General features: G+C 38.1%; 1 protein-coding gene across 1 annotated transcript; it reads right to left on the bottom strand.

The window, feature by feature from the left end:
- Positions 1 to 6,388: 6,388 nt before the first annotated feature.
- nampt2 (nicotinamide phosphoribosyltransferase 2) lies at positions 6,389 to 20,919 on the bottom strand. The gene is made up of 11 exons (XM_027176326.2): positions 20,689 to 20,919; positions 17,699 to 17,834; positions 15,968 to 16,071; positions 15,747 to 15,875; positions 14,109 to 14,267; positions 11,041 to 11,171; positions 9,988 to 10,213; positions 9,263 to 9,382; positions 8,765 to 8,905; positions 8,548 to 8,673; positions 6,389 to 8,337 (listed from the first exon to the last, which is right to left on the bottom strand). The coding sequence occupies exons 1-11, from the start codon at positions 20,734 to 20,736 to the stop codon at positions 8,164 to 8,166; spliced, it is 1,494 nt and encodes a 497-aa protein (XP_027032127.1). The 5' UTR covers positions 20,737 to 20,919; the 3' UTR covers positions 6,389 to 8,163.
- Between the last annotated feature and the right edge of the window lie 1,314 nt (positions 20,920 to 22,233).

Raw genomic sequence — 22,233 nt, 5'->3', positions numbered from 1 at the left:
CTACTTCTATAAATCTTACACCAATACAACCCATATTAAAAAACAAATAACTAAAAAAAAACTTCACCTCATGAAGAAATTTAGGTTGAATATTTTGTAAATTGTTATTACTGGATGACCAGATTCCACAGATTTACTCGGAGGTTTAATGTACATGTACAGGGAGATGGTCAGAGATGATCCTAGTTTTCCCGATTAGCAATTGGGATAATGGTGGGAAATATTTCCTCTGATAATATTGACAGAATCTGGTTTTTGAATGGCGGAGGTAGATCAAATGATGTTTACTGTCAACTGGGTATGTTCTAGTAACCTAGACATCACTTCCTGTGGTACTGAATTTTAATTTTGATTCAACGGTCTGGACAGTACTTCTGACTGCAGGTATAACATGGATATAAAGTTGAATGTAAATAAAAAACCTGCCTATATATCTTGATACTGTATCTTGAAATAAGGTCTATTTTTCATCGCAACACAACAGCATTGTGCAGTCTAAAACATGCCGGATTCACTTTCTCTACATGGGCAGAAAGTGATGGAGAGAGTGTTCTCTCACTGAGACGGGAAGAAATAAAAAAGCTCAGAGCAATTATTACGTGGCTGGATCTGAGCGTTCCTGCTAGCAAAGCCTGCATTCTGTAATAACCAACTCTGTCGTTACACATGCAGGATTGTCCCTGTTACGAGAAATTTCAGTCATAAAGCAATGAGAACACGATATTCTTTTAAAAACGTGGTTCCCTAATGTGAACTTAATGTATAATTTTGAAGCTATTTCCCATTTCCACTTAACATCTGCTTAACCGAATGCTCGAAAATGATCTAGACAGCATTTTGAAATAAGCCCATTAAAGGAACAACTCATTTGTGGAACATTATTCATTTTAATTTGCCTCAGCATGAGAAACCTTGAACAGCACACCGCTTTATATGAATACACACATTATTTTTCTATAGCGGTAATTTACACAGTTGGATGATCCACATGAATGGATGCAGTTGCACTTTTCTGTAAGAAGAGGTTTTCCACCAACTCTTCAGGATAGAGAAATTTATACTCTGTGGCTATCTATAACTAGGATCTGCTTGACATTATATTTTATAGCATTTTAAACAACTTTTTTTTTCAACTTATTATTTCTGTCATCCTAAAGATTGTTGCAAAACAAAATACACACCTTCATGTTAACGGTATTCCTTAAAGGCAGCAGCCTCTTTCTGCAGGATAATGTGGCCAGCCACAACAATAGTTTGATGAACATGACAAAGAGTTCATGGTTTTGACCTGGCCTCCAAAGGTCCTAGATCTCAATCCGGTTGAGCGTCTGTGGGATGTGACCGAATCCCGGATTGGTGGAGGTCTCAGTTAGCAACTTACAAGACTTGCTGCTAATGTCTTGGTGTCAGATACAAAAGCAGACCTTCAGAGGTCATGTGGAGCTGTTTTCATGGCACAAGGAGGACCTATGCAATATTAGACAGATGGTTTTAATGTTATGGCTGATCTGTGTAAATTCTTGAAGTGGATAGTAACTGCAGAATTCATAATTGTCTTACTTAAGAAGGCTTAATAAATTTCTCTTAATGCGTGAATGGAGATACATTCAGAACATCTCCGGAAGTCACGACTCAAAGGTATTGACCTCATTTTCACACACGTGATTCTGCCCATCGTCGTACTCACACAAAAGAACACAAAAGCTCTAGACATAATTAAACATGGAAACAAACAACAAGGGACATAGAGTATGAAATATGGCTGGCAAATGGCTTTGGCCTGCCTCTTTATCCAGCGGAAATAATCAGGATTAAAATTAGTACACTGGAGAAAATGAGCCTGGATTGTGACATGCTGAAGCTAATTATAGGGATAAATGGTATATAATCACACATATACAGACAGTGTACCTCTCTCTGAGATTTTTTTTTGTATATTTACAAATATACAAACTAATGTTTGTGTGTTTATTCATTATATATTTTCTGCAACATTATTAGTAACTGATCATGAAGAAAGGATACCTAATACATTAAAGGTCATTTTGTCCAGAGGGGATGTAAACTTTTGCACTTGACTTCACACATTCTTTAAAACATAAATGTATATATACACGGATCAGTCAGAGGTCACCCGAGCGTTTCAGAGGGCATCCAGCATCCGAACACTCAACTCCATGACAACAAGCTTAGCGAAGATGTTGCTAGGCAACTAATCCTCTGAGCAGTGATGACAGTGTTGCCTAATTATCTACTGTTTATGTCTGAGACGCCACTTTTACTGCGTGCCTTTTTGCTACTGTTTGAAGATGCAAAATGAGTCCCTATGCTTTTTAGGCTGCAAAATATTATTTACCAATTTTGTGAGCAAAAAAATAAAAAATCAGTGCATGCAACCCATTAGGCTGAGTGCTCCATTTAACCGGCATAATAAACCATACGTCATATCTAGATATTAAAAGAGTTGTGTTGTATGCTATATTTTGTTTTTCCTGGAATTTTGCACTGTCCAAAATAACTGTAGTTAGTGCCACAGATCCACTCAGCATCCAAAACAACAAAGTATAATGAAATGAAACACATCAAATTAAAACAATTTCCGACTGGATATTTAGATTTTTAACTCATTTATCTTTAACTCATTTAAGTTTTTTCTTCTCAAGTGTACATACAGTATCTGTGAAGGTCTTTTTGAAGAGTGCAAAACTTTAACCTCTAACCACTAGTACAGAACTTTAACACCATAAAATATGCCACAAAGTATATTAGTAACATATACAAATTAATGATCTATTAATTAGGTATAATATATACACCAAAAGTGTATAAACAAGTTAGTTTGGTGATGTAATTTGCCAGTGAATCCAACCAACAAACATTTAGATATTAAAGCTTACAGTATAGATACACGTGACACTTCAATTGTATTTATATAGCATCTTTTTAATTCGAAGCATTAAAATTCTGAATTTAAAATTATATCATAAGGGAAAATATTTGAAAAGATCAGCTACAACCTTAGGGATGGATTTAAACTGTAATGTTTTAAAATAGCCAACAGGGGGCTCTCTTACTGCAGGAGTTAAACACTGGTATAAATCGGCTTTAGTGGATGGAAAGCAGGAAAACATTTTGTTTAAAGTTTTTATTTAACTATAAAATCTCAGTAGTATGAGCTAAATATTATGAATTAGTAACACAATCTTTAAGTGTCTTTGTTCCTTTCATAACAATGTCGTAAATACAAAACCTGTGACCATTTTATTTCCTTAATACTAGTTCATGCTAATTTTATGCTAATTCCCTTCACCAAGTCTCATATCAGCCTTTCTCATATCAGGTTTGTCAACACATATATAATCTGTTTTTTTTTTCTCTCCAGTCCTCAGTTGAAATCTTGTGACCATTGAACCATTTTAAAGTCTTTATTCTGGTCATTTGGTACCTACACATCCATATTTCACCTTCAACTCCTCTGTTTTCTCCAGAGGCAGCGATGAAGTTGAAAATAAAGTCTTTTACTAAACACTATAAAGGAAACCTATTTTGTTTTCTTTGTGAATTTCACTGAGAAACATATTGTCTTACTAACATTCACAGACTTTCTGGACTATGTTGATAAACTATTTAACCCCATCTAAAAATTAGCATTTTGTTAGCATCGGCCTTTTCATGCTAACATGACGCTAACTAGCTAAAACTCTGCAGAACTTTCATTTAACCCTAACTCTAATAGTGTGTTTATAACGAGAGAGTAAAAATTCCAGACATGATTTCATTTGAAATTTAAAAATTGTAAAAAATTTTGTGCTAAGTTGAAGCAAGCTGTATTAGTAGCAGTATTAGTTGTAGTAAAGTATTAATAATAATAATAATAATAATAATAATAATAATAATAATAGTAATAATAATAATAATCTATTCATCTATATATTTACTGTTCTGCTTATACTTACTTCATTCATTCATTAATTTTCTACCGCTTATCCGAACTACTCAGGCGTCATCGGGCATCAAGGCAGGATACACACTGGACGGAGCGCCAACCCATCGCAGGGCACACACACTACGGACAATCTTTCCAGAGATGCCAATCAACCTACCATGCATGTCTTTGGACCGGGGGAGGAAACCGGAGTACCCGGAGGAAACCCCCGAGGCACGGGGAGAACATGCAAACTCCACACACACAAGGCGGAGGCAAGGCGGGAATCGAACCCCCAACCCTGGAGGTGTGAGGTGAATGTGCTAACCACTATTAAAATATTTATCACGGTTGCCCCCCCGTCTACTTATTTGTAAGTTAGAAATGTAACAAATGTTTATATCATTATATATAATTATATATGACATTATAATTATATCATTTCTACTGCTATGGCATATCAGCTCTTTTAGTGTCTGCCATAGAGGCAGTATATATAGACACCAGGGATACACACACACACACACACACACACACACACACACACACACACACACACACACACACACACACACACACACACACACACACACACACAAACAATTTAGATGAGATGCCAGTTAGCCTTCATCACATGTCTTTGGACTGGGACATTTCTTGCTTTATACCTCCACCAAACAAAATAAACAAACAAAACTCTGCACTTTCTTGACAGTGCACTTTTTTTTTTAACTTGTGAGGAAAAAAGCCTTGAAACTATTAGCTTTCATTCACTTTCCTTGACTAAATATACTGTAGTTTTTCCAATTATTACCAATTCCCATATGAGCATTATGAATTTTCATCAAATAGCTAGAAGCAAAACTGAATCAAGATTAGTTGTTAAAATGAGAATAAAATTTTAAAGGAAAAGAAGTTGTGCCTGAACATTTGGCATAAAAGAAATTGTGCAACTGATTTTTTTTTTTTTTTTGCCAGTTTATCCTTTTAAGTCCTTGGCAGCAGCTTAAGCAGCACACAGACACACAAAGTTATGTTGAAATTCATAAATAATCCTCTGAAGCATTAACCCTTTGAATGCTTGACTGCCCAGAGTCTAAACTGTATCTGTAAAATCTGCGAAACACTTGAATTTAAATTAATTTGAAGGAGGAGGTGTTGAAAAAATCCCAGCGGTTTCTATTTCTACATGCACAACACACCTGATTCCTATCAGATAATCTCTGTGAGCTTTGTAACTTGGCTGGAAAAATGCGAGAGCACAAAACAGTGGGCAAATCTGTCCTTTATCAGATAACGTTGGCCCAAAGCCTTTAATCTGGGCTGTGGTTAAACAGGACCTCGGCTTGGTGTAAGGTCAGATGCAATCCGCGTCCTGTCATGTTCCATTCTCGGAGAGAAATTCCCTGAGGCCTGGCTGTATGAGCACTTCTTTCCAGCTATGGCAGAAATGTGGTCCATGTGGTGGCTGAAAGGCCGTGTCACTATATATAGCTGATCAGGAAACACCTAGTGACGCCCAGGCAAAGTCTCTCTGAATGACTGATACTTTATTTCAAGGGTACGTGCATCATGAATTAAGCTTTTATCACCTTTTATAAACCCTTTCTGAACACCTTGTGTAAAAACTCATATTGCATAGTATGATTTTATTCTTATTCACACTTGCATGACACAGAGGACATCTTCGCCGTCGTCCATCGCTATTCATTCAGCTGACCTTCGAGCTTAAGTGTAATGAATACAAAATTGATTCTCATTGTAGTGTCTGTGGGTCAAAGGGCTGAAAATCACTCATTACACTGACAAGAAGTCTTTGTATGTTTATGCTTAGATAGTAGGTTTATATTCTTCATGGATGATCACACGGGATTTATTACATTATAAAAAGGAGATGGATGAGTGGAAAGCAAAGGCATTTTATTCATTTATTTTTCTTCATACTAAATATCATGTTTCTAAAAACATAAAATGAAAAGAAAAAAAAGGTCTGAGAAAAAGGGTTAAAAGCCGAAAACATTACTGCTACAATTTAAAAAATTATTTACACAACAGCGTAATACACATCATTTTAGTGTAATTAGCATCGTTTTATATTATTACACAGCATTACTGTGGCATAGAAAAAAAAGAGAGAGGTATCTTCAGTATCTGCTTCATAACTGATGATCAGAATGGATCAGGAAAATGTGCCGTTCTCACCGAACAGACAAGACACGAACGGACACGCAGACAGAACAGAACGTCTGAATTGTACAAAAATTGACAAGACGTAGGAAAGACAAACAACGAGGCACAGAGCAGTCACTCACATGGGACAACGAGAGGGTCAGAGACTTTGGAGAGGGATAGAGTGAGGGACGGAGAGTGCAAATAAAGAGCACCAGAGTCAGAGTGAGTGTTAAGGCAGTGTGAATGATTCGACGCCTCGATAGATCACTCAGTATTACGTGTTGGGAAATGGACACAAACTCTCACACACACACACACACACACACACACACACACACACACACACACACACACACACACACACACACACACACACACACACACACAAATTCTTAGTACACTGATTTAGTGTGAGGAAGAAGTCCAGCAATACTTTTTATCAGGCCACATTCAGTAAATTATAAACAACGAAGATGTCCATAACAAGCCCTGACGCATTCATAAGGCGTTATACACAGGGTTTCTTTATGAAAATGCATTACAGTGTCCTTCATGCACTACGCTCTGTTAAACCAACACGCCATACAAGTGTTTCAAACAATAACTGTTTCTGTCAGTTACTTACTGCTGTAGCGATTTATTAGTTAGTGTTTTTTAACTCTATCAGTAGTTATAATCGCATTTCGGGGAAAATGACGGAACTCACAAAGACAATCAAATATAATATACTATAATATAAAAAATATATAATATATGTCTGTAAATAATGTACTTTATGTTGCTTAAAAGAGCTGCAATACCCTAAATAAAATATGTTACATTTAATGTTTTATTTTTTAATAAAGAAAATGCCCTTTGTGGACAAAATGTGGACAAACATTTAATGTAAAAAAATAAAATAAAATAAAAATGTCCTTTGTGAGTTCCAAAAATTAAGACAAATGTAAAAAAAAAAAATTTTGGTGGTGAGTTCAGGTCTGAATTTTTATTGTGTGTATTATCTACAACACGATGCAGTCTAGAATATAAAGCTGGGATTCTTTGACACTGGCCCTGTGCATTTTCATAAACGCCTTATGAATGCGTTTTAACTGCATCGAACGTATTCGTAGACCTATGTGGCCTTATAGACGTTTCTATGCAGCATTAATCATCTGAAATTTTGAGCATAGCCATGTTTGATGCTTAGCAACCCCCGACTAATGACAAAGGGATCCAGAGACCCCCACGAGTATTTGGTTTCGTTATGTGCACGCCACCACGAGTCACTGTTTTAAGAATAATAATTCTTCAACGAGAACCGACAAAGAACAAATGGGATTGTAAGCTAAGCGAATGTACGGCTTCCTGCGTATTCGAAATGCATATTGCGTATATTTCGTTCTGCTCCTATCACAAACGCATAGGCTGTATTGTCTGAATTATTCATTTACAAAACTCTACGTAAAGGAAACTGTTTATGTCCTGGAGATGATTCAGTCACATGATTTGTTTCTTCCTTACTTCCACTTTTTTCCTTTTCAAATTTATCACTAAAGACCCATGTGAAAGCAAAGCCCTGCTGTTATTATGCTAACGGTGCTACATTCATAAGCACCGATAGCGATATTTGGCATTTTGTGTAAATTAGACAGTGGTGGAAAAGGCAGATATAGAATACTGAACAATTTGATTAACTGGATCTATTTACACTTCATCATCCTGCATTCAGGGGAAGAAACAGAAGACTTAATTTCTTACTAACTTTCGAAAGGTTCTAGGTCGACAGAAGTTCTTTCCACCACTGCACAAACTGATGTTTAAAAGTTTTGGTAGATTTCAGCGTAACTCTAAAAGATGTAAAAACCTGATGTGACATCAACATGATCTAAAAACCCGAACGTCATCGTGATCCGTCACTCCGTGCAGGATAAACCTAGTTTGGGTTGGTAATAGAGACACCGAAGGGATGTTGGGAAAGGGAACAAGAAGAGGAATTGGGTGGAGCGTGAAAGGGAAAAGGGTGGATGGAGTCTGACGGGAAGGAGGGGACGTATTGGTCCGTTGGTGAGAGGGCGGTGTTGTGATTAGTGCATGCCGTTCATGATGTGTTCCTGGTGGATGTCCAGTGTGCTGCTGTGGTCCTGGTTGTGCTGCCCAGGGCTCAGGTCCTCTTCCCAGAGCTGGGCGTTCTTCCGTATTTCGTCCAGAGAGTACTCCTTAAGGATGGTCCCGTTCTCAAATACTGTCACAAGCATGTCCTGTGCCACACACACACGGGCAGTGTTTAGTAAAATGATCATCTCTGTATTTCCAGATTGTTTGAAAATAGATGTTAACCTTTTTTGTTTGGTGTGTATTATTTTTTCACATTAAATTAACAACAACAACAAAAAAATAAAACCCCTTTTCCCTTTCACAGGAAAGTGGTTTATATCTACATTTATATTTGATCGTAAAACCTCACTCACCTCCTCTGGTTTGCCTGCCCCTTGTTCCACCGTCTCTATAAACCCGTCCGAGTTTCTCCTCAGTGACAGACGACCTCGCTTCGATCCCTTAGACGGGTCCGTCACTGGCTGCTTGTACACATCCATCTACAGGCGCGAACAAAAGAAGTAAGACTCGTGTATGAGTTCTCTCATGTAAAAATAATAATAATAATAAAAAAAAAAAACAGTAACTCACCCCTTTGCCGCTACTCTCCACGTAGCTGCATTTAAAGGCACAGTTCAGTGTGTCTCTGTTGATCTTCTGCAGCAAGGCGCTTCCACAGCCAAAGAACACGTTCTCTGCACTCCAGCCATCATCGCTGAGCTTCTTCAGGATCTGGGAAAAGCAACACAAAGCTGACCGTCATGCTTTCTATGTCTAAGGTTTATGGTTAACACAGAAGGAGAAGGAGAAGAAGAAGAAGAAGAAGAAGAAGAAGAAGAAGAAGAAGAAGAAGAAGGAGGAGGAGGAGGAAAAGAAGCTGACCATACAGCTGAACAAAGGAACGGTTCATTTCCAAATTAGGCGTGCATAGAAATCTATTTCTTAACATCTGGACTTAATATGAGAAGATTGACAGCAGGCTAAAATTGAGCTTTTGCATATTATGAGTGTGAAACCCTGCACTATAGCGCCACCAGTAGGCCCATCTTGCCTGAATAGTGACAGAAGTTCTGATCATTACTATATTACCTTCTCAACCGAGTTCAGATCGATCCCGTCTCCCTGGATGATGCGCACGTATGATGGAAGCACTTTATAGCCTACAGAGTTCAGGGAACAGCCAAAACACTCCTCTAAAATCTTAATCACCTGCAAAGAGAGAGAGGGAGAGCAAGAAAGAGAAGATGATTTTTATTATACAAATAGCAAAGAACTAGAAAGAACTCCATGTGACAGTAAAGTCTAAAAAAAAAAAAAAAAAAAAGCTCTTCAGAACTAAATGAACACAAGGCTGTGAAATCACTAGAGTACAATACATAATCTTTCTCTCCTTCCTTCCTTAACTGGTTCCTTCCATCTTCTTTCCTTCCTTGCTTTTTTGGTTCCACCCCTCTTTTTTTCATTCCGTTTCACTCCATCTTTCTTGCATTCCTTGCGTTACAAAAGAACAGGTCGTTTCTCGGACAAAAGACCCCGATGCTAGAGTTTACAGCAAACAAAAATCCAATAATGTGTGAAGTTTGAAATCCAACAGGAACCAAATGCAGACTGAAATGTCCTTCAAATGTCCTAATGTTATTCCCTTTAGAAGATTCTAGAAGAAAAACAGCATAGAGATGTTGCTGAGAGAATAAGTAAGTGTTCTTTCCTCGGTCATACTTGTACTATTTATTACTTTCGCTCTTGTCCTTCTCTGACTTTGCTGGTTGCAGATGTTCACCACCAGATCACCCTGAACACTGGAGGTCACCTACCTTCAGCAGCGTCTCAGTGGGGTCTCCCGAGTCGGGCCGGATGACGAGGGCCGAGTCTTCACTGCGCTCCATCACTCGATCCTTTAGCTTGTCTCCCCAGATGTGCTTGCAGGCCTTGAAGATGTCGTAGCTGTCGCTGACCACCGCCATGGGGCCTGAGGGGAACTGGTCCAGCAGGTACTCATACGCCTCCTTCTCTCTATTCCGGCCCCAGGAGATGATGGTGCTGCAACACACACACACACACACACACACACACACACACACACACACACACACACACACACACACACAGTTTAATTCATTGATCTAAAATGCTAAAAAATGTCACTCAGATGATAATGATCGAAAAAATTCACAATTTAGAAATGCTTATATTTGAATATGTGGAAAGAAAATTCATTATATTATAATTATATTTCATTTCAAATTAGAATTTTAAATGTAGTGTTTAAAATGTTTCATTTGAAGTAAAATCTAAATATATAATTACATTTTATTTCATTCCTGTTGATAAATTTTCTGTCTTATAGTTTATTTTTTGAACTATTTTAACTATTATTAAATTTATTATTAATAAAGCTCGAAAAAAATTTTCATCTGCTCTAAAAATAAAAAAAAAACAAAAAATTAGTTCTTATTTATTATTTTATGTATTTTTATGTATTTTTTATGTACAAGTATTTTAATCTTAAGTCGTTCATTTATTTATTTAATTTAAAAACCGGTTGCTGCTTGTTTGCTTGAGCTTGACCTGTATTTAGGCTCCAGCTTCCCTGACAGATTAAGTTGGTTAGACACGATCACATGAGCACTGATGAGCTTCAGGGCAGCTCTGAGGAACCGACTGACTCTGTTTAATGACTCTGCCTTTGGTAACTGAGCAAATCTGTGCAGTGAGGAGTCAGTGGCAGATGCTCTTCATAAGAACTTTGGATATGCAGATAAAAAGAAAGTGAAACCTGAGTGTGTGTGTGTGTGTGTGTGTGTGTGTGTGTGTGTGTGTGTGTGTGTGTGTGTGTGTGTGTGTGTGTGTGTGTGTGTGTGTGTCACCTGTGCTCAGCAGCAGGTATGGAGAAACCAGCCATGGGGCAGTTGTAGTAGCGCTGAGCCATGAGGACCCCGGCCACTGTGTCCGTGCTGGAAAAGTTCACCAAGTGAGCGGCTCCTCCCAGCGCTGCTGACTGCACACGTGTATGAAAGAGATGGAAAAATATTATGAGCTGCGTGCGCACGTATGTGTGTGTGTGTGGAGTGGTCACCAGTTTTTCTGTCCATAAAGCAGTTAATGCTCGTTATTTAGATGTACACAGTATTGATTTTCAATACACATGATTATTTATTGGTCCTTATTTAATGGTCCTTATTATTAAATATTTAATGGTCCTTATTGTTAAAGTCCGATATCACAGATAAATCCGTTTTTACTATTGAAGACGTTTTTGCTTGGAGGTTTTGTTCATTATCGTTGTTTTTTTTAATAGTGGTTTCTTTAGCAATGTTCGCTGGGCTGCAGATCTTCCAGCTTATCTTTTGTATGTTCACAACAGATATAACGATGCTACGAAATTCTGCTGAATACGCATGCAATAGATTTCTGTCTAACTATTGGCTCAATAGGAAATAGTTGTCTGGACAAGAAAACAGGAAGTGCTCGGAGTTAAACCGGTCAACAGAAAAGAAATACGGTTTTGTCATGTTAGAATCAGGATACGCTTGTGAATGAAACATAAAAGGTAAAGTGAAGTGATGTGACATATGGCTAAGTATGGTGAATTCGAATACTCAGAATTCGTTCTCTGCATTTGACCCTTCCAAAGTGCACACACACACACTGTGAACACACACCCGGAGCAGTGGGCAGCATTTATGCTGCGGCCCCCGGGGAGCAGTTGGGGGGATCGGTGCCTTGCTCAAGGGCACCTCAGTCGTGGCCGGCCCGAGGCTCGAACCCTCAACCTTAGGATTATGAGTCAGACTCTCTAACCATTAAGCCACGACCTGCCCTTTATTACGCAGCTCCAACCATCTCGAGTCAGACTCTGCGATATTAAGAGGAGATGTGAACTCCATGTGAACTTTTGCAACAACACAACATTTGTTAGACTGCATATTTATAATCACACCCTCCAGTGTCACCCATATGAGGAGGGTTCCTCTAAGGGAGTTTTTCCTCCCCATTGCTGCCTGAGTCACCTCAGACTTGCTCATTGCTCATAAATACATTCACATTGTGAACTAAATCTATCTAATATTAATCTTGAATTTTGTGTTCTATTAATCTTTCTATTATTCTTTATAATACATTTTGTTCTATGTTTATGTTCTGTAAAGCTGCTTTGAGACGATGTCAGTTGTAAAAAGCGACATACAGATAAATTTGAATTGAAATGTTATATCTGGAAAAACGTGCTGAAAAAGCAGCATCCAAACATCTCATGATGGGTAGAGTCAAAAAGCTCTCCCAAGACAGAACAAAGGGACCGGATTACCGACGGATTCAACAACCCCTAAATGCTCCTGTAAGCACCACTGGGGCAATTATCCACACTTGGAAGGAATGTCACTTCTCTATCGACCAGCCACAAACAGCAGCTCCTCAGAAAGCATGTTGAATCTCGTCTACGTTTCACCCACAACGCTTGTAAAAGCTGCTGCCTTACGCTGCCTTGCCTCGCCTCGGTGTACTGCTTTTTCTTAGTGTGCCTTAGTTCATATTAACACACAATCAAAATCATATTATGATATTATGATTTCTTTATTTGTGTAGATTTTTTTGAGGCCCAAAGCTCACACGAATTGCTGCACTGAAACTGTATTTAATTACAAAAACAAACAAACAAACAAACAAACAAACATGAATGCTAATTCCCCCCATTGTACATATTCTTATTCATAAAATTGGCTGATTAATATTCCAGATTGGACTAGAGTTGGGAATAGAGTTGCTGTAGTTTGTATATCTAGAGTTGTATATCTAAACTTAATAAAGAGGGAGATAAAGAGTGATAGAAACAGAGATTGCAAGAGAACAAGAAAGAGAGTGAGAGTGAGAGACAGAAAGAGAAACGCATAGAGAGAGAAAGAGAAAGAAAGAGAATGAGAGAGATCGAGATATATGTAGAAATAGAAAGACAGGCAGAAAGAGATAAAGAAAGAGAGAGAGAATCAGAGAGAGTAAAGGAAAGACAGAGAGACAGAAAGAGGAAAGGCGGTTTCCAGTTTCTCGGTAACGTGACGGCTGTGTGTGTGTACGGTCGGCGTAACTTAAAGTTGTTTCAGGGCCAAACAATAAACGTATAAAATGTGTGAGGTGTCGTTCTTCTGTGTTCTTACATGACTGTATAATGGACTGTGTGTCCAGACAAGCAGTGATTCTCTTTATTTTTTTAAACAGATAAATAAAAATGACAGGTTTGTGAGCATCGTTCTGCACGATCACACACACTGATGACAGACGTTCTGCTTTACACTATCATGCAGTGTGAAAGTTAGGTCAGCGAGGTTGCTAAACAGCTTTTCCTTTTTCCTCTTATCTCAGGGAGTGTCTTATTGCACTGTTCTGAGCTTCTTAAACAAGGGCAGATCAACACACAATGGCATGGTGTTTATTACCTGAGACAGACGTCTGCTGGCTTTTCAGACACATACCCTTGTCTGTACCCTCCAGTGTCATGCTTATTACTCAACCCAGTCGTGTCAGGTTTGAGTGAACGCTTTCCTAAAATATACCTAAATTGTATTATTAACCCAGTTTAACACACAGTGATTCAAAGTGCACAATCAGCATGGCTCATTACTTTTGCTCAGAACTGGAAGCCAGCCGAAGGTATCAGAGACTTTTCCCAGTCTGTTTCATTTCATAAAACTAGCTGTATATTAACTCACTTTCTTATTGATGCTATTTTATTTACGACCTTCTCTAATGTGATGATTAATAGATTCTGGCCACAAAGTCACGAGTATAAGCAAGCGTGTTTGTAAACCGACTCCGGAAAGCACTATAACTCATCGTAAAGTAAAGAACTTCAGCGATGAACTTGCTTTTTGTTAATTGCAAAATGTCGATTAGGATGTTTGTGCCTAAGCCATAATAAATTAGCGTTAGCGTGGACTCTTACCTCCTGAGAGGAGACTCCTCTGTAACCGAAATCATGCAGTTTGTACTCCAGACCTTCCAAGCTTCCTGATGTTGCCTTTAGATGTTTGGCGAGGATCTTTTTGAATTCCCGGGAGATGGTTGCCACGGTGATGGGGTACCACATTTGGACCAGCATAGTCTGAGGGGACAAAGAGCGCAAGGGGGAACGTAAGAGAGAAAGAGAATGAGAAAGAGAGACAGAGATAGAGACTCCCTCTTAAACTTAATGACCCCTGAGTTTGATTAACTGCCAAAATGGGCTTGCAACGTGACTAAAACTGACAGAAAACCTGAGGACTTTCTATGGGAAATAAACTGCTCATCTACAATCTAGGTAGAAATGTAGAACAGATATACCTGTGTATTAAGGACAGACAGACAGACCACCTAAATGGTATACCATCAGATCAATCAACCAATCAACAGACAGACAGACAAACAGATTGACAGACAGAATACACCAACAACGTATATAAAAGTGATTGACAGTCCGACAGCCCAAACACACAGACCGACTGACAGACAGGCAGACGGACTGACAGCACCAACTTAATGACAGACACACCAATTAGACCCTGAGACAAAGACCAGGTTTCCAACTGATAGAGAGGTTAATTGACTGACAGACAGAAAACAACTGACAGATTTATTTGATGATGATAAATTGCCAACCAATCAACTGAAAACTGAATGTATAAACAATGTCTGTCAACATGGTTGCTTGCTGACTGACACAAAACTGACTCACAGACAGACAGACAGTTAGTCCTTTGCCTTTTCTTCAAGTCTGGGTTGAAAGCAGCATAAAATCGAAGGATTGCAGTCTACTGCACATGATAGAGCTCTTGGTTTTAGTGTATAACATTTTACAGTTGAATAAAGTTATTATTCTAAACTGAGCGTTTGAATGTGAGGTTTGAGAGCCTCCCTTTTCAGGTTCACTGGGTCATGAGTTCAGCCTCATTGACCCCCGGACATTCTAATCAAAGCAAGCAGCCAAGTATGTGCTGGAAAAGAAAAGAGCCCGAGTCAGACTCGGCCACTTGCACAATGGCACAACAGGACTGCGATTAAAACACACCCAGAGTGTTAACCCTTTAGGGCAAAATTTTTGTAAAGCTAAAAAAACAAACCAAAAAAACAAACAAACATCATAACACGTTGCAACATGTCTTTAATATTGTTTCCTCCTTGCTGTGGTTTTAGAACAATTTAAAAAATAATAAGCGCAATACGTAGATTATAAGTCAATCTGTAGCCTGTACGCAGTTTGCTGATCAAGACTTGAATTTAGCGAGAAAGGTCACAACTACAAGTTGAAAGAGACAAATGGGAAACCAATACCTGGGTTTATATAGGCACAGAGCAGTTCAACTCAGCGAGCACTGAGGCACTTTCTTTCCCCTCGCTCAGCACTGCCTAACCATTGTCCGTGAGTCACGTGATTGTTAAAGAGCCATGGTAGCACGTAGATGTTATTTTTTTAGTATGTGTTCACATAAATATTCATTTTGAAATGTCAAAGCTAAAAACAGTAATCATAAACATCATAATCTCCCCGTCCTCAGTTATAGCACATAATTCCTTAACTACGACTCTTTAAGAAAAGAAGAAATACCTCAATGTAATTGGTGAGCCAGAAGAAGTCGGGGTCCGTGTTCTCTACAGTGAACAGGACGTTTCCCCTGGGAACGATCTTCCCCTCGGGAACGGCTTTGATGCGGATCGGGAGGCGGCCGTCGTATCTCTAACACGCGCACACACACATGTGACTGTTAGCACAACTAAAGACCAGCATGGAGAACCAGTGAAGGTGGAGGTGAATTAATTAAATCCTACCTCCAACAGTTTCCTCCAGCCTTCTTCGTCAAACACTGTCTGCTTGAAGTGCATCTGGTAAAACACTTTCGCCTCCTGAATCTTCTCCTCTGTGACGACGCGGCCTGTGGAAAAAAAACGTGCTTGGGTAATACGCAATTTCCACAAAGTCAAGCTGGACTTAAACATTGCTACTGAGATTCTAAACATGCGCTTTAAACAGACTTCTGATTGGTCAGAAGGTGTCGATTAAGCGATGGCGTTTCTATAGCAACAGCTAATTTACTGTTAGGGGTTGGTACAGCAGATACTCGGAATAATCTAATAATAAATGGATTACAGTACATATGTTGTGAAAATTAAGAGGTAAATTAGCAGTAGTTTACTTCATTGTCATAGAAAGAGTCACCAAAGGAAAAGAAAAAGCCTCTAGGAATATTTTCTGGACTAGGTGCGATATAAGAGGAATAAAACAGGTTCACTAACTCAGCTTTGTGTTGGGATTAGTCACATAACCCCAATGTGGGTTCGATTCCCATGCCAGCACAATCTGTCTGATTAAAACGGCGGTATGTGAATTAGAATGACCCTCTGCTCCCGGGTTGAACGGGTCCGAGATGAAAAGCACGGTTCAGGAAGGTCATGCTTTGTCCCTTTCGTAAACCGCATCAACTTTAAGCGGAACTGCCTGACGGTTACGTAATGCCGGATTACACACACAGTTATGAAACAGGGCTTTGTAAGATTTTGTTATCATAGCAAGCCAGGTGATTTTTCAAAATTAAAGACAAGTAAAGGCCCGTCTTTCTCAAATACACATCATGGAATTCATCTGAACTTTTCAGATCGAGTCCTGCAGTTCGACCTTATGTTTCTGTCATTAAAGGACACATGCAGGACGTCAGAGGTGCAGAGCAATCAGAAACACGGGACTGGGTTAAAGGTGCACAATGCTACAGGGCCACCTTCCTCTCTAGATAAAAGACAGGCCTGGCTAATCTCAGTCCTGGCACGAATCCCAAAATAAAAATAAAAAATGCAGACATCATGCTGAGTTTGCAAAAGTTGTGACGCTTAAAGGTCGATTTTTTTAAACCCGTGTTTTTCAGTACAAACAAAAACAAAAATATACGGCCCTGACATGGCCGAAAAAGAGAATAGGTATGCTACTTTAAAAATGAAGCCATGAAAATAAATAAGAAAATAAGTGTAAAAACTTTTTACAAACTATATACATATAAATGTTTTGATGTGACTGTTTTAATAAAATTCTTTTTCCTCTTTTTTTTTATTTATTATTTATTTCTAAAGACTTTCTTTTCAAATATGTATGTATTATGTATAAAAGGGGTTTAAATAAAACATTTGACATGTTAAACATTAACACAAGTGATTTAAGAAATTATATTTTTTAAGATGATCGAATTATTAAATTTTTTGTTTGTTTTTTTGTGAAGGAAAGCAATATTGAACTTCATTTTATGATTTTAACTTTAAGACTATTTTATTTGAATATTTTAAGAGATCTGAAATAAAATAGTCTCTAAACAAATTATGATAAGCTGTTAAATAATAAGTAATTATTACATTATGCTTTAGTTTTGTAGAATTATTAATAGCTTTCCTTTTAACACGCAATGTTAAAAAAAACTGTGACTCATACGAACAAACTGAAAGAAATATTTGCACATCATCATCAGACTCTCTCTCTCTCTCTCTCTCTCTCTCTTTTTTTTTTTTAAAGATCAACACCTGCGATGTATTTCTTCAGGAGATACTGCAGGCCGAAAAACACCACTTGGTTGAACTGAGCTCCTTTCTTGTGCCGGCACTCGAAGTACGAATAGACTTTATTGAGGTCTGGAGGATACTGCTTGTAGTGTGTGATCTGGAAGAGAGAAAACATAGAACAGATGATCAAACCAGAACTCGTGTCCCTAATGACTGCATGTCCAGGATGTATTTAATTCCTCTGAGGCAGATAGATTTCATTTGTGAATAAAGGACGCATTTTTGGGTTACACATGATGCTGTGGAATGTTCCAGAAAGCAGGCTGGCTTTTGTTCCTTCCTTTGATATCACCAAGACAAGACTATCAGGTAAATAAATAAATAAATAAATAGATAGATAGATAGATAGATAGATAGATAGATAGATAGATAGATAGATAGATAGATAGATGATAGTATAATAATAATAATAATAATAAGAAGAAGAAGAAGAAGAAGAAGCAAGTTACTAAAAAAAAAGTACAACAACACTAATACTAAAGTACAATGTGAATTCCTGGCATCTCTTGGTGTGTCCTGAACATGTAGTGATGCGTCACAGGGAGGGAACGTGAGTTACTTCAAGAACACATGAACACGATTTCTCTTTAACTTTGAGCAAGATCCGTTTCGCTGGAATATTATGTTGAGTGTCTTTAATGCTTATAAAAAGGACACGTTGACTGCCAAAAAAAATACAACTGAGTGTTTAAATATCTGAGCTTTTTAACATTGCAAAATGTTCTGAAAATGACTGACAACAGAAAGTGAAAAAAAGAGTTGAAGGTGTGACATGTGACAAATTCTTAGCCAAAAGTAAACCTTAGCCAACATCGAGAGTGATAATGAAATAGAAGTAGGGAGCTATATGAGTATCGTGTTGTGTAAGGCACAGAAAATGTGATGTGCTCAAAACAACAAACAGTGAAGTGGAATATTTTTTTTTCCAAAACAACACAACCTGATTAGCCTGGCATTCTAATTTACTGATTCAGTAATAAGGCATCATGCTTTTTATCCATTTTAAGCTATGTTTAATGTTGTGGAACGTCTATGAGGCAAGTCGTGTGCACACACACAGACACACACTCTCTCTCACACACACTCACGCACACACTCACGCACAATCACACAGAGACACAAACACACACAGACACACTCAAGCACACACAATCACACACACACAAACAAACACACAGACACACACACAGACAGACACACACACAGACAGACACACAGACAGACACACAGGTACACTCAGTACTTTCCAAGGTAAAGTTTTAGTTTTGCACTCATGTGTGTCAGCATGCTTTCTTATATTACAGCGAATTCCAACAGAGAGAAACTTTACGCATTAAGCTTCCAGATTTAATATTCTGATTAAAAGAATCCTGAAATGAAAGCTGGATTCAATGCAGAAGCTACATGGAGCTAAATAAAACTAAAACGAGTATTCGAGTATGTTAGTGTGTGTGGTTGATATTTAAGCCACTGTGGCTTTCAGATGTGGAAGAAAACATCCTTTGCCATTTGAAAGTGATTAGAGAAGGGGGTCGTCTAGCATCCTCCAATTACATCTGACCTTTCCTGGCATGTTTCCAGTCCGGGGAAGGACAAATAATCCCCAAATGCAAATCTAGCTTTTTCTTTTTTAAAACCTGATACGATCCGTACCAACAGGAATTAAACATGTTGAGAAAATGCCATCAGATAGCATTAGTTAAACATTAATTTTACCTAAAGCAAACTAACCCTTTAATGCACGTGACTGTTTTTCTACACCCCATTTTTTCAAGATTTGGCGAATTCTATAAAAGACTTTTACACTAAAATGTCTTTTTAGCTCCTAGTTCATAAACTCCACGTTAATAGACACATAGTAAGAAACCTGTATCGATTTACAACACAGTTTCCCAACATCTGTATCACTTTAATACCATAATATTTTTTCTCCCTTAAAACCTTCCAACTTTTTGAACTTTTCTTGAGAAATTTTCAATATCACAACCAAAACTAGCGGCCGCGTCTCAAACCGCACGCCCCGCATTACACACTAACCTCCGTATAAACAGTACGGGATATTGGGTAACCATGGTAACTCCCTATTTAGGCGTAAGACCGAGTGCGCCACAGTGTGATTTGGAACGCGGCCTACAGGAGACGCAGATTCGTGCTTTAATTTCAGTTTCGTTTCTTAAGGTTGGAACCGCTGACTTGCACTGCGATCATTGTGAAGACTAAAGACTATCCAGCGGTATTAAAAATAACAGCAACAAATACAACGACCATAATTTCAGCTGTAAAATTAACTCCCCTAAAAACGTGAAAAGTAGGAATGTATATAAATTACACATGCGCGTATATAGGTGGTTTTACGGTAGCCACCGTCTTTAACCGTTAATAATAAATCGTCTGTTCACAATCAGATTTAGAGTCAGTTCTGAGTTATTATTTAAAATTATACATCGAACAGAGATGTGTAATATTTCTATAGTTGACTACATTGTTTTCGTTTAAAAAAGTAAAACGGATAAAATAAAATCAACGCGACTTAGAAACCTCTCCGGTGTTTATATATTTTTATGCAATAGACGCATAGAAGTTACCGTAATACACCGTATATAGTCGCGTACCCTTGTATCAATGCTAGATGAAGCTAAAGCTAAAGTACACAGTGCATTTAAAAGGAAAGGAGCTCGCATACAATTAAAAACATTTCGGGTCTGTTTTTATCACGGAAGGAGTTAAGTCGTGTTATTGATTTTTTTTTTAATTAACGCGGTTAAGACTTTTAAATGGAGGTGCGACCATGAAACATGACAAGCAGAAGGGCAGGCAGGAGACACAGGTTAGCTTAGTCGGCTAGCTGAGAAGATACACATTACTATGAATCTATGAGCCAATCTATAAGTTTTCTGTTTGAAGAAATGATGCAATTTTAATATTAAAAACAACACGTATGTAAAACTTACCTTGTATGAATCCGTAGCGAGTAAAAAATTATAATCCGTATCTGTCATAGCTGAGATGATGTGATATGTTCAAGGGGAAAAAAACAAAGAACTAACAGATGAACGTCGTTGTTTACAGCGCAGCTTGACACTCAGTCTGATTACACCGTAGTTATGAGTGAAAGTAGATGCCGCACGTATACACACCGCGTTTGTGTGCGTGTCTGTAATAATCATCACGTCCAGAGAGACAAGAGGAGGCGGAGTCACCGAGACGTTCATGCAACACAGGGGCGTGACAAGGAGAGCAGTATACACATGGAGGAGGGGAAATAGGGCGTGGTCTGTACGGAATACAGGTGCGTAAGGAAAAATGAGGGCGTGGTCTGAACGGAATACAGGCATGTAGGAGAAGAAAGGGGCGTGGACTGTGGGACTGGCATAGCAGGTTTGCTGAAAGTGACGCGGGATTATGAAAGGAGAGTTTCATTTTCCTCGAAACGAGGTCGAAACTCGCATCAGAAACATCGAGCAAAGTCATGTTGTGTTGTTACGTCAGGATTCTGATCAGAAAACAAAAACGAAAAGAAAACAAAGAAAAAGAAAAGAAGATTCAGTGTTTGTTTGGGTTACAAATATATATACAGTATATATGATTTATGATTTATAGCCAATTAATAGGGTTCTTTTCACCTTTATATAACAGGTGAAGGGACACAGAGCAACTTTTTACTTAATAATACATAATAAACGTTTAACACATCCTTTGACTATAAATTATAAAATGTGCTTAACAAGTTGTTGACAACTCAGCGACGGATGTCTCATCGGATCAGACCTAAAGTGTACTAGAATTTGAAATAAGTCGTCCAAGGTGGCAACTGTAGTTGGCATATTTGGTGCCATGCCAGCAAAATTATGTAGCCTACATTTATTTACATATTTATGTATTCAGTAGTTACATAACCCTCAAAGCCTTGACTAAAGGTACATGCCCAATAACTACTTTTGCTTTATTCTGTGAACACAACACAACACACTGAAAATTCTAAAGAGTCATAGACTGTGAAACACATTATACTTATGATTAGTAAAAATAAGATTGGTGTTCCATATAAGATGACTACTTTTCTTAAATGCATACACTAGACGCTAGTGTACACAGTGCATAGTATAAGCAGCTCCACAGACATATGAACATTTAAATTCAAATTGAACCTCGGTATGCTATAGATAAGTTCCAGAGTCTAGACCGGTTGTTGATTTCCCTGTTCAGAGAACATCTGTTTTCACACTTTCACTTTTGTTTCTGGCCATACTGTTGTGTTGTTGTAGTAATTGTTGCTTTGTTTCTTTTCCTCTGTGGTCTACTGTGGTTTCATGTTCAATTCTCACCTCTAGGATATTTCCCTACTTCATAGTTGTAGTTACTCTATTTAATGAGCTGCTTATTAAAAAAAAAAACAGAAGAGTGTTATGCAAACTTTCTTGAGAAACAGGATGCCTATGATAGCAAAGCACTTCCAGGAAACACTTGATGTTCACTTTTATTTCAGCATTCGTATA

The sequence above is a fragment of the Tachysurus fulvidraco genome, chromosome 2 (assembly GCF_022655615.1).
Source record: "Tachysurus fulvidraco isolate hzauxx_2018 chromosome 2, HZAU_PFXX_2.0, whole genome shotgun sequence".
Classification (NCBI taxonomy): domain Eukaryota; kingdom Metazoa; phylum Chordata; class Actinopteri; order Siluriformes; family Bagridae; genus Tachysurus; species Tachysurus fulvidraco.
The sequence above is the reverse complement of the archived record's forward strand: the minus strand, read 5'-3'. Positions and strand labels throughout refer to the sequence as shown.

Excerpts from the sequence above, each read along its gene's own strand:
- nampt2 (XM_027176326.2), bottom strand. The coding sequence starts at position 20,736 with ATGACAGATACGGATTATAATTTTTTACTCGCTACGGATTCATACAAG. Across the intron at positions 16,072-17,698 it reads CCTGAAGAAATACATCGCAG|GCCGCGTCGTCACAGAGGAG; the intron begins GTGTTGATCTTT and ends TTTTTTCCACAG. Across the intron at positions 14,268-15,746 it reads GGCTCACCAATTACATTGAG|ACTATGCTGGTCCAAATGTG; the intron begins GTATTTCTTCTT and ends TTGTCCCCTCAG.